Source organism: Aphidius gifuensis, linkage group LG6 (genome assembly GCF_014905175.1).
Source record: "Aphidius gifuensis isolate YNYX2018 linkage group LG6, ASM1490517v1, whole genome shotgun sequence".
NCBI classification, from domain to species: Eukaryota; Metazoa; Arthropoda; class Insecta; order Hymenoptera; family Braconidae; genus Aphidius; species Aphidius gifuensis.
In genome coordinates this window covers 390875-404068 of record NC_057793.1, presented here as the reverse complement: position 1 = coordinate 404068, position 13194 = coordinate 390875, and the positions used below count along the sequence as shown (strand labels likewise).

Sequence of the window (13194 nt, the reverse complement as noted above, 5' to 3'; positions counted from 1 at the left end):
GTGAACAAGTTTAAACATCTTATGCCTTTTTTTAAAAAAATATTTCTGTTTTTTAAAAAAAAATATTTCTGGTTTTTTTTATTTGTAATTAATTATTTTAAATATGGATTTTGTATTTTTTGGAGCTGAGGTTATTTAATTAATCAAAATTTAAATTTAATTATTAATTTTGTTTATTTATTAAAATATTTTTGTTGTATTGTTTTAATTTTTTCTATTTTATTTCAATTCGTAGCTCGAAGACTACTGGGTTTTTTGTATTTAATAAATGGATTAATCAGTAAATAATTTAATTAGGTAATTTAACAATGATTAAGTTAATAAAAAAACTAGATAAATTAATTAAAATTACAAAATACATTAAAGTAAAAAATTTAAATAAGCCTATGTTTTGAAGTGACGAAGAAAATGTGTAATAATTTGGAGAAATACTTGAATAATATTTATTGTTAATAAATTATAAAATTTATTTAAAAAAACTTTCCATTTCTTTATTTAAATAATAGCACATGTTTCTTTTTTTTTTTTTGTATGCTCATGCATAAATTATTTTCAAGAGACAAATTTAACGCGTGCTGGTATATTCAGTTGAAAGTAAATTGACTCAATGACACGTGCTTAAAATTGGCTAACGTATATAATTTTTTTTTCAGTATTTTTATCTGTACACGAAATGAACAAGAGACATGTCTCTCTAACGATGGAACCACGTCAATCTACACCAGTGGTTTGTCATTATGAAGTCTATATTTGCAGAATGTTTTAAAAATATTTTTAAAAATATATGAAACAAATATTGAGAGTCAAGAGAGATAACTAATATACAAGTTGACGAATTGTCAATAGTCAATATTACATGATGTGAATTGACAAAAGACTACCGTATTTATTAACATCTGTATTTCGATATTTGTTTAATTATTAATTATTGAAATTTATTTTAAAAAAGGAGAGACTAAAATTCAGTCATGGATTTTTTAAATTGCTCCAAATAATTTTTATAATTTTATTAATAATTTTAGACTCAATCGACAAATACTTTTGATAACTTAATTTATATAATTTATATTTTTATATATTTAAAAAAACTTTGTACAGAAAAAAAAAAAAATCTTTGACCTGAAGTGAAACAAACATCAGTCGTGCATCATGACTATAAAAATCAGACCACAATCTATATGCTGAATAAAATACCTAGTCGTATAAGAGAACAAATTGAGTGAAAATTTAAAATATATATATAAATAAAATATTGTGTGGTTTTTAAGCTTTGATCATGCACCAAGAGTCAGAGTCATCGAACCCACTGGGTGACCCCACAACCAACAACTTGTCCATGTCGTGTTTGTTGGTATATTCTCTACCTTCATCTTCTTAGTCTTCTTCTTCTTGTTTTTTATTTTTTAGCATTCATGAGCAGTCTTTCAAGCCAACAATTCGTAAATACATTTTTTTTCCTTTTTTAAATTTATTATTATATTTAAAACAAAACGTGTCCGTTTCAAATTCATACGACACAAATGTAATACTTACTTTTTATATTGAAAAAAAAAAAAATCGTTATTTAATTCTCAATCATACACATTAGATAAAAAAAAAACAGTTTTTTTTTTTTAAATTATGCGTGACGTGTGTATGCAAAAATATAAAATTCAAAAAAAAAAAAAAACATGTTTAGTAAAAATAATAACAACTTCCTCGTTGTAAAAAAAAATATTTGTTTCAGAAAAATCACCTATTGACACGACCTGAATATAGCACCAATTAACTATCAAATTAAACACGTATATTTAATCGATGTTGCAACATGTGCACGTTAGAAAATTTAAAAAAAAAAAACACTTGTTTGTGGAAAAAAAAATATGAAAAAAATACACAAGTCTCTTTCATCAAAGATAATTATTTAAAAAAATTAAATTAATTTTACAAGAATATATTGAGCATAATTAACTCATCATCAAAATTTAACGTTGGAGGTTTTTTTTTTCTTGTTTACTTGGATTTAAAAATTAATAAAATTATATTTTATGTATAAAATCAGTATTAAAATGGATAAATAGATTAATTAATTATTTGATTGGGATATAAGGTCGTTTAGCAAATAACTTTAATATTTTCTATGACATCAGATTATTATTTACGACAGTAGTTGGCTAAGAAATGTAACTTAACGTAGGTCGATGCCATGGGGTTAGCATGTTTGACCTCAACAAATAACTCACATCTAAAAAATTATTATTTTTTTTATTGCTATTCAGATCAAATTATTGAGAATGTTTTATTTTTTTTTTTTAATATATTTTATAGATTGTTAATAATATTTTTTCAGGTTGAAATTTTTCTCCACGGAAGTATTTTTCATTTTTTTTTTTTTTTCATGAATGGCTCTGTAAAACTAGAAAATTACCAGCTAAAATTAAATTAAAAATTATTTTTACCATTAATTTGTTGAATATTTATCGCATGAAAATTAATTATTCTACAAAAAAAAATAATGAAAAATATAAAATCAGTCGATCCATTTCCATCAGTTTAAAATATCCAATCTGTAATTTAAAAAATTTCAAAAAACAACTTGTAATATACGTAAATAAATAAAAAAATTAAATATTTATTAATCACATGATTAATCAAATTTAAAAATTTGAAATAAAATATTTTTATGATAAATGTGTATGTTATTATTAAAGGGTTATTTTTTTTTTTTTTTCATAAATAAAAGCCATGGTGAAAGTATATGCTTGCTCAATAAATTTGAATAAATTTTTATATTTTTGTCCATGATATATATATATTTGACTTAAACATTCTGGACACAATATATAACATTTACAATATATTAATATACATGTAATATAATAATAACTAATTTTAATTGCAATACAGTTGTAGCGAAAAGTACATTATTTTTATTTTTTAAATTATATTATTGAATTGTCACAAAATACTGTCACTCTGTTTTTACATTCTCCTAGAATTTTTTTCAAATTATATTCATTTTCGAATTTGCTATTTATTGGTATTTCCAATTGGTAAAAATTAATACATATTGATACATTTACATAAGTCTATACCATGATAATTATCATTATATTTTTAAGATACATATTTCTTTTTTTTTTTTCAAAGTACAACAAAACCAAATAACTAGGAAAAAAATATTTTTAATTTTTTTTTTTTTAAATTAATTATAAATACTATTTGATAATTGATTGAAAAAATTATAATTCTAGTTGACCAGCCTCGACTAGAATTATTCGCAATTTATTTTTAAAAAAATATAAAAATTAATTTTTTTGAAAAAGAGAAATAATTTATTTGACAAAATAATTTTCAAAAGCAAAGTTTATATAAAGTTTTTCAAAGTAATAATAAACAATTGAGTATATCATGATGAAATTTAAGTCTTTGTCCTTTATCTTGTCTCATTTATTGTATTCTTTGAGGCGTATCTGCATTCAGCTTGGCAAACGTACAAGTAGTAATGGAACCAAAAAGTCACATACAAAATACCCACACACATTTACACACATAAATAATATACATAAAACCCGTATGTATTTTAATTTGTAGTCGTCAAGACAATGATAATTTGGAAACTAAAAAATATTCAGACATATATTTTTTTTTTTTTTCTTAAATTTAATAATAAATTAATAATTTGATTTGTAATTTCATTTTATATTTGAATTAAATAGTATTTTCATATAGCACCAGTATTTTAGACAATAATACAATTATTTATTAATGATTATTATATTTTGATAAATAATAGTGATAATATTGTTAAATTATATTGAAAAAAAAAATCTATTCTGGCACAGATGAATTATTTCGTTGTGAATCAGAGGTAGTTGTATGTTATAAATTTTAAATTATTATTTTATAGCCAGTTTATAATCATCAGATAAATTCAATCAAATTATAAAGTGTTAATTTAATTGAAAAAATAAATAAATAAATAATTAAATAATTATATGTAAAAAATTGATGTACTTTTTTTAGTTTTTAGAAAAAAAACAATATAATCCTGGATTAAAAATTATTTAAAAAATATAAAATTAAAGAAGTTGGATGTACTTGAAGACAGTTGTGTTGTTGTATCATCTTCAAGGTGTATTTTTGTGTTTTAATAATTTATCCCCATTTTTGGAATAGACCCATGCGTTGACAACGGCAATTTGAACCCCACAAATTGCAACGACATGATGAACTGTAGCAGCAATCATTTGGTCGATGATCACAGTTACCATCACGACGAACACAGCCACGCCTATATACATATACACGTTGGGAACGTCTACTCAGATTAATGAATAATTAAACAATTATACTGAGACAACAGTAAATGTTTTAAATTTTTTACTAAAAAAATTTGAAAAAAAAAATTCGAAAAAAAAATTAAAAAAGTGTAAGTGTCATATTTTTTCATTCTGTAAATATTTATTTGTTAATTGTGCAATTTTTAATGACTTGGAATTTATCAGTAATTAAAAAAAGACAAATATTAATTGTAAAAAAATTGAGTATTGATTAATTTTTAAATATTTTTTACATTTAAATTTAAAAAAAAAAAAAAATTCACTTGAAGAAATTTAAATCCACGGAGATACACCTGTTTTCTTTTACGCGTTTTTTTTAATTTTAATTATCATCTAGTTGTTTTAAATTGTGAAGAGAAAATAAAATTTAAAATTAAAAAATTTTTTGGACTTGATTTGAATAAGAAAATCTTGATGGAAATATTTCTCTGGATTTTTCCAAAAAAATTTTAAACAGTTTTGGATATAGTTATTTGTTGAGCTCTAAATAACTCGAGTATATATTTTGAAATTTCTAAAGAAATACGTAGAAAATCTTGAGAAATATTTTCCACCAAAGAATTTATAACAAAAATTTATTAAAAATAACTCACTTTTGTTGGGCAGCACGCATTAAATCCTCCAATGCATTGTCGGAATAATCAGATGCTTCAACTGGCAAACCCTCGACATCTGTAAAAACATAAATAAATTTTACAAATCCACAAACACAAGTTTCAACAAAATAATACAAATAATATCCAAATAATTACAAACACTGTTGTGTGTAAAGTGTAAACTAAAATAAATTATTATTATGAGTCATTTATGACTATTGTTGGAAAACATTGTGTAACAATTTGGTATATAATTTATGAGGGATGAATAAAAGGGTTGTCATGTATGTGACAACACATTTAAAGTACATATATTATTCATGTATTTTATATGTGTGTCAAATATTTATGTGTACAAAGTGTATGGGGTTAATTAATTAGGGTCACTGGGTCATTAATTAACAAGATAATTGCCACTAACAGCAAGATGTTGCTTGAAAAATTACATCGTGTGAATCGCTTTGTAATTTTTTATGTAGATAGAAAAATATATTTTAAATTTTTCATTATGTTACTTGGATTTTTAGTTAATTTATTTATCATTAAAAATTATTTGATTATTTAACAATTGATAATTAAAATTCTATTAAATTAATTTGAAAAAAAATCTAGTGTTAGTTTAATAATTATTTATTTAAAATTATTGTTAATAATTTATATTAATAAAATTAAAATTCAAAATTGCTATTGTTAATAACAATTTAAAATTTATTAAAAATTTATTAAACTAATTTTTTAAAATAAATTTAAAACGACGAAAATTAAAAGAAAAAATTTACAAATGAAAAATTTTAATTGGCGATAGAAATATAAACAAATAAATTGAAAAAAAAAATTTTAATAAATTAAAAAGTTAATAACAATAGTGTTTAAAAAATATAAATATTTAAAACTCAAAATTTATTTGTTTAACTAATTGTTAAACAATGAACAATAATATTTAAAATGAAAAATTTTTTAATAAAATTAATGGATTTGTTATATAAAATGATGAAAATTATTAAATAATAATTAATAGTTTATTAATAATGTTATTTATTATTTTCGAGGATTAAAGATTATCCCGTTTTATTTTGTTACATGACTTTTATTAAGTTTGATATTATCCGACGGACTGTAAAATATTATCTCCGTCGAGAAAATTATTTTCTTTATTTTTATTTTACTTCTTAATGGAAGATTGATTGATTGAGAAGAAGTTTATAGTTCAAAAATTAATTAAAGACTGGAAAAGTTTGTTAACCGAGTTAATTTGTGTTTTTTTTTTTTTTCCAATATTGCTGAAATTGGGAAATTAATATTTTTGTTGGTCAAACATGTGGTCAAGGGTAGTTAAAGTTTTGCTGATGATATCAAAATGTTTGTTCAACATATTAACGAAATTACTATTATGTCACTGTGACAAAATTTAATAATATCTAGGGAAAAATATAAAAAAAAAATAAAAACACTTTTAATATAAGAAAATATTCACAAAGAAATTCATAGAATATTTTTTAAATGTAAATTTTTGAGATTTATAATATCAAATATTTGATAGCTGGAATTACTAGACTTTTTTTTCATTTTTGTTAATATATTTAACTTGGTTAACATAGAAATTGCTACCTCTGGCTATTTTCACATAAAAAAAAAAAAGGTTTGACATGTTTATGTTTTTTTATTCTTTCTACAAAGCTTATTATGTTTTTATTTTATTTTTTTTTCATCAGATAAAAAGAGATTCATTGCGTAAGAGTATATATAAATAGATTATAATAAAATAAATGGATCAAAAATAATTGGCAATTTTTAAAAAATTGCACAACAAGTCAACTGTACAAAATAATTTAATGAAATAATTATAGAAGATTAATTAAAAGAGAACAAAAAAATATTGAATTTAAAAATCAGATAATGTTTTATAGAATTTTCCTATTAAAAATTAAAAAACAAAAATATATTTTCAATTAAAAAAGCCATTAAAAAATATAATCAATAATTAATTCATTAAAATTCTTGAAAAAAAAATAGAAAACTTTCAAGGAAAACTTTGAATGAAAATTAAAAGCTAAATGTTCATTTTTTATAATTAAAAAATAATCAATAAAATCATAACACTATTTTAGAAGTAATAAATTATAAAAATAATAATTTGATGAAATAACATAGTGGTGAGAAAAATTATTAAAACATATTTTGATTTAATTAAAGGCAGTGCAATTTTTTTAATTAAACATTAATATTGCAAACAAGTAGAATATAAAAGAGATAAATTTTACCTCTGACATTAAATTCTCCCACACAAATTGAACATGGCCATAAGCTATGATCTATTTTCTAGCTATTATCTAAACTGTCTAATATCCGATTGAGCTATCACCGCTCTTGATTTACAAATCAACTTTGAAGAAATTTAAATTACCTTGTCGTTATATTATCAAATCACTCCAACACTTTTTTTATTTTTTAAATGACTTTTATTTGCTCTCAAATGAACACTGTGTTTTTTATTTTTTGCACAGAATTTCATGTCAAATGTAAATCAAAACTAGTTGGCTAAATAGTTTGTTTAAAATTTTAATTTCCAATAAACAAATAAGCATGAAATATGATCAGTAACAATTGTTGAAATTTAATATTTAAAAGTTTTTTAATATTACATGACAATAAACTTTGTGTTTCATTGAAAATGTAATTTAATCCTGACATTCATTATGAGCTATCAATATTACCAGCGAGTTTCTAATTAACATCAATCATTTGAGTTATAATTATAACACTGTAAAATATTAAAATATAATTTTTGAATTGTATGGAAAAATTTTTGTATGACTTTTTAAATTGAATGAACGACTTTGATTTTTTTTTATACGTAATTTTGATTTTTAAATTTACTAAAGTTATTCAATTTGTTAATATTTTATATTACTAATTATACTAATTAAAAATATATTAATCTTGTTTTTTAAAGGATAATTTATTATAAATTTATTGAGTACTAATTTTAAAAATTATTTAAAATCGTAAAAATGAAGAAAATTTAAATAAAAAAAATGAAAAAAGATTTACAAATAAAGGTTTGACAATTATTTATAATAAATTAATATTATTATGATAATTATTATTTTATTATTGTGAAAATATGGTAGTTTAAAAATACAGTAAAACAAATTATATAAATAATTTCTATTGATAAAGTAATTAACAGTAAAAAAAAAAAAAGAGACAGAAATATAAAAAGAAAAAAATTTACAGATGAAAATTTAATTTAAATTTAAAATTGAAAATATGTTACCAATAAATTTGATATTTATTTTAAATAAACAAGATGATTGAGTTGATAAAAAAAATATAAAAATAATTGCTACATATAAATTGTTAATTTTATTTGTAATTATAGCTCAAATAAATAAAATTTAAACTCTTTTTAATAAAAAAAAAAAATAAAAAGCACAATATTTAATTTACAAACAACAATTAAAAATAAAAATAGTATTATTAATATTAATTGACAACATTAATAAATAATTTTCACATAATCAAAAACTCACCATCATCAAAGTAAGGCCCGGCACTTGTTTTTTTAGCCATAATAAAAATTAACAAAATAAATCCAAGAATACTGACTTTAAGATCCATTTTAAAATATATTTTTTTCAAAAATAATAATTATTTATAACAAATTACTATAATTAAAACAAAAAAAAAAAAAAAAACCAAACAAAATATTTATTTTTCACAATAAATAATTGTCTTTTGATTTTTTTTAGTATATTATTATTGATAGCTGTGTTTCTATTTTAATTCTGTGATTGAAAAAATAAATTTTTTTTTAAGCTGAATGATAAAAATTAAGTCAAGACTGTGCGATTGTTCAGGGTGCAAGTGAGCCGCCGCGAAAAATAGCTGAGCTTATATAGAGTATATAGAGAGAGGGAGTAGAGAAACGCGCGTGTCATTTTATTTCAAGGGAGAGATACAAAGACATACTCGACAAGAGCAAGAAGAAGAACAAGATGATGATGAAGAAGAAGAAGAAAAAGAAGGGGATACAAAAAGGGTGGAGGCTAATGTTCAAATGGATGAGGGGTTGTGTGTGTCTATTATTTCATCTCAAGCATCCCTTCATTTTTTCACATTTATGATGAAACATATTTCTCTTCCTTTTTCACACTTTTATATTTTATTTTTCTCCATCATATAATTTATTTTATTCTCGTCACACACGTACACTATTTTCAAATAAAATATAAAAGTTGAAATAAAAAATGACTGAGATTTAGCATCCCTTTTCGTCAGCAACTGGTTGAGATGCAACTGGTATTGCTTTTTTTTTATTTTTTCAAATCAAAAATATTTCTAAATACATCATTTAAATTTTTATTTTATTTATTTATCATATATTTTCTTGAGTCTGACAATGCTTGACTTGTACTACTGAAACTTTTTTGTGCTTTAATTTTTTTTTTTTTTCAATTATACAAGTTTAGTTGCAATGTCTGACACTAGTTGACTTGGACTACTTAATTTGGAATAAATAAAAATTATTTAGTTAATAAAAAACAATATTTCATAAAGTTTTAAAATTTGTATTTCTACGAGCACATTATCTATACCTTCTAAAAGGTTCATTGTTCATTGATTTTATAAACACAAGTATTATCATAAAAAAAAAAAAGAATGAATAAATTGACGAAATTTTTTTAATTTATTTATTTACACATAAATCACACATAATTCACACGTAATTTTAGTCTAATAACATCAAGATTGAATGTTTACTGAAAAAGTTGTGCTACCTTAATATGTCAATTTTAAAAAAAAATATAAAAAATATTTTAAAAAATTTTGTTTTTGAATTATTTCTTCACACATAAAAAACACATAATTCGCACAAAATTTTGAGCCCAATTGCATTAAGATCCGATGATTATTGAAAAAGTTGTGCTAGCTTAATATTTGAATTTTTTAAAAAAATGTAAAAAATAAAAAAAAATTTTCTTTCAAATTTATTTCTTCACACATAAAAAACACATAATTCGCACAAAATTTTGAGCCCAATTGCATTAAGATCCGATGATTATTAAAAAAGTTGTGCTAGCTTAATATTTGAATTTTTAAAAAAAATATAGAAAATATTTAAAAAAATTTTCTTTCAAATTTATTTCTTCACACATAAAAAACACATAATTCGCACAAAATTTTAAGCCCAATTGCATCGAGATCCGATGATTATTAAAAAAGTTGTGCTAGCTTAATATGTCAATTTTTAAAAAAAATATAAAAAATATTAAAAAAAATTTTCTTTCAAATTTATTTCTTTACACATAAAAAACACATAATTCGCACAAAATTTTAAGCCCAATTGCATCGAGATCCGATGATTATCAAAAAAGTTGTGCTAGCTTAATATGTCAATTTTAAAAAGAAATCTAGAAAATATTTAAAAAAATTTTCTTTCAAATTTATTTCTTCACACATAAAAAACACATAATTCGCACAAAATTTTAAGCCCAATTGCATCGAGATCTATTCAATAATATGTATTAAAAAAAATATCGCAAAATATATCAATAATTGAATAAAAATTAAAAAATTATTATAAAAAAATTTATGTTTAAATCTGCATAACTATTTTGTTTACTGCTTTTTTGTTGTTGATAAAGTAATAAATAAAAAAATAATAGAAAAAGGCAAACAGAAAGAAATTTGTATGAGAGTAAGTGAGAAAAAAACAATGACCAATCAAATGTCCGGAAGACCGATGATGTTTGTCCTTTTTATATTAGGATTTATTTATGTTATTAAATATTATTTTAATATTTTACTGAATTTTTACTGAATAAATATATTTTTTCCACACTGTTATTTAAATAACAAATAAAATACATTTGTACATAAATTTTTAACAATATTATATGAATATTTTTAATGATGTTGTAGAAAAAAAAACGAAATAAAATATATTCGTGGAAAAAAGATAAACGACAGTGAAAAGCGTAGGTGAAACCACAAATCTCTGTCCACACGGGGTAAAAAATAAACCACAGAGAAATATTATTTTTTTTTTTTATATTTTATATTTTTTCATTTAGCACAACCAGATGGTCCATTTGATAAAACCAGAGATGAATAAAGTCATCCCCATAGTGTTGCAAAAAAAAAACAAAAAAAAAGAAAATTAAAAATAAAATTTCAGCAAAGATATTTTATTATTAATTTTATATTCTTTAAAATTAAAATTTCTAATTATTATTGTTATTATTAATTAAAATAATGTCGCTGATAAATTTAATTATCATGTTGAATTAATTATACCTGCTATTTAGCATAAATTTATTTTTCTAAATTTTAATAATTTACATTTTTAATTTATAATTTTTCTTGTTAAAAAAAATGATCAATAAATAATTTAATTTATAACAAAGTATTAATGATAAATTATATTTTATTATGTTATTGACATTAAATTATATAAAAGGCTTCGAAAGGAGTTCAACCAAGTGTTGATTAAATTGAATGTGATGTAAAAAAATAAATTTCTATTTGTGTTTTTTTTTTTTTCTAACACTATTAATTAATTAAATTAAGTGGAAAGTTTTTTTCTAATTTAACTTCTTTTAATATTTGTTTAACTTATTGTTATTAAATTCAAACTAACATTTGAAATGAGACATCAATAAGATACCAAAAGATATTCAATGACATTGTATAATTGGCACGGATGATACACAAGGGTGCAATATAATTCTGTCCAGTGTGGCTCATTTAATTTAATGAGTCACGTAAAACCACCAATTGATATTTATATACATCCCCAGAATATTCGGCGTTATTTTTAGATGGATAAATTATCATTATTTTACCCAGGGAAATATATTTTTAAGGGTGGAAATTTCAAGACACAATTGTCGTCTAAAAGTTGACGACAAAAATATAAACTTGTGCTAAATTAAAAGTTTTTTAAAAAAAAAAAAAAAAATTAAGACACAAATTAGAAAAGTTAATGGAAATAAAATTTTTGTTTTGCAGCAAACTTCATAATAAAAATTTTCAACCTCTAAATGTCAAGATATTTTAATTTATTTTTCCAAAAAAAATAACTCAACAAGCATGAATAATTAATGAAATAAATCATCAACAATTTATAAATTTATTTATAAAAAAAAAAAAACTAATTAACAAAAACAAAAAAAAAAGAATATAAAATCATGAGTCAAACACTGGCAAATCGTTCTCATGTTGCTGGTTCATCAAACAAGTAATGAAAATTAAAAAATAATATATGAAAAAATAAATAAAATCCATGTATAATTTAGATGGCACAGTGCAAAAGGAACAAATAATAATTCAACAAAAAAAGATAGCCAAGATTGTCCATGCTGTTGGCATTGTTCTGGTGGTAATGAAATTGATAACCAATCATCAGATGCTGAAATAAGTTCGCAAGCTGAAACATTGGCTGATGAAAACATTGACGAAATATCAACTGAGGTAATTTTGTTAATTGCTAATTGGAAATTGAATTATATTTATAAACAATAATTAAGGATGAATATACTGACGAGGCTGATTATGATACTGGCAAACGTTGTAAAGCAAAATTATGCAATGATAGTCAAGATGACGATGACGAGAGTATCACGAAAACCATAAAGCCATCAAAAGCTGTTAATGCCATTGAAAAATTACGTGAACTGCAATGGCGAAGGGATCAACTTGAAAGGCACTACACATTTGGAATAAGACGAATAATCGACGAGGTTTATTTTCCTGATGGCATGATTAATGGATCAAAAAAAAAAACAAGTAGTAAATTTAATGAAAGAAGAAAAGTCTCTTCAGGTCGTTCAAGACTAGATGTAATTAAAATTTTATTAAATTAATTATTGTTTAGGATATAAATTAAAATTGTTGATTGTTTTTTTTCGTTGTGACAGGAAGAAAAGCCAATTTTAATTGAACTACCATGTGGATGTCTTCATCATTGTCGTCGTTTTCAACAAGATGATTTACCATCTGAAATATCAAGACGTAATTTATCTAGTAAATCAACCCTTCAAAATTGTACCACAAAAATTAAGGGAAAATCTTGTGCTAATTTTAATTGTGATGATGAAAATTCAAAAATATTTAGACGTACTTTGTCTGGTAAATCTCCAAGGAGATGATGTTTATTAAATTTAATTTTTTTTATCAATTGTACAATTTTTAGTTATTATTTTTTTGTATAAAAAAATTTTTTACATTATTTAATTTTTTATATATAAAAATATATTATTTATATTTAAAAA

General features: G+C 21.6%; 2 protein-coding genes and 1 long non-coding RNA gene across 4 annotated transcripts; 1 reads left to right on the top strand and 2 right to left on the bottom strand.

Moving 5' to 3' along the window:
• Positions 1-2856: 2856 nt before the first annotated feature.
• Positions 2857-8789, bottom strand: LOC122858618 (toxin Tbo-IT2-like). Of its 2 annotated transcripts, none has more exons than XM_044161599.1 (3): positions 8452-8789; positions 4916-4994; positions 2857-4300 (listed from the first exon to the last, which is right to left on the bottom strand). In XM_044161599.1, exons 1-3 carry the CDS (start codon positions 8537-8539, stop codon positions 4138-4140), a joined length of 330 nt encoding a protein of 109 aa, XP_044017534.1. In that variant the 5' UTR covers positions 8540-8789; the 3' UTR covers positions 2857-4137. The 2 variants fall into 2 exon arrangements, with proteins under 2 accessions (XP_044017534.1, XP_044017535.1); XM_044161600.1 differs by having other exon boundaries at positions 2857-4273; positions 8452-8788.
• Positions 8790-12061: 3272 nt separating this feature from the next.
• LOC122858616 lies at positions 12062-13098 on the top strand. The gene is made up of 4 exons (XM_044161598.1): positions 12062-12161; positions 12220-12394; positions 12451-12762; positions 12841-13098. Exons 1-4 carry the CDS (start codon positions 12112-12114, stop codon positions 13069-13071), a joined length of 768 nt encoding a protein of 255 aa, XP_044017533.1. The 5' UTR covers positions 12062-12111; the 3' UTR covers positions 13072-13098.
• On the bottom strand, positions 12831-13152 carry LOC122858617. The gene is made up of 2 exons (XR_006374310.1): positions 13044-13152; positions 12831-12919 (listed from the first exon to the last, which is right to left on the bottom strand). It is a non-coding gene; the product is annotated as an uncharacterized LOC122858617 (long non-coding RNA).
• Positions 13153-13194: the final 42 nt, after the last annotated feature.

Bases quoted from the DNA above. Each gene is read 5' to 3' on its own strand.
- LOC122858618 (XM_044161599.1), bottom strand. From the start codon at position 8,539: ATGGATCTTAAAGTCAGTATTCTTGGATTTATTTTGTTAATTTTTATT. The intron at 4,995-8,451 runs GTGAGTTTTTGA...ATGTTTTTACAG, and splicing joins CGGGCCTTACTTTGATGATG to ATGTCGAGGGTTTGCCAGTT. The intron at 4,301-4,915 runs GTGAGTTATTTT...TAATCTGAGTAG, and splicing joins ATGCGTGCTGCCCAACAAAA to ACGTTCCCAACGTGTATATG.
- LOC122858616 (XM_044161598.1), top strand. From the start codon at position 12,112: ATGAGTCAAACACTGGCAAATCGTTCTCATGTTGCTGGTTCATCAAAC. The intron at 12,395-12,450 runs GTAATTTTGTTA...ACAATAATTAAG, and splicing joins TTGACGAAATATCAACTGAG to GATGAATATACTGACGAGGC. The intron at 12,763-12,840 runs GTAATTAAAATT...TCGTTGTGACAG, and splicing joins CAGGTCGTTCAAGACTAGAT to GAAGAAAAGCCAATTTTAAT.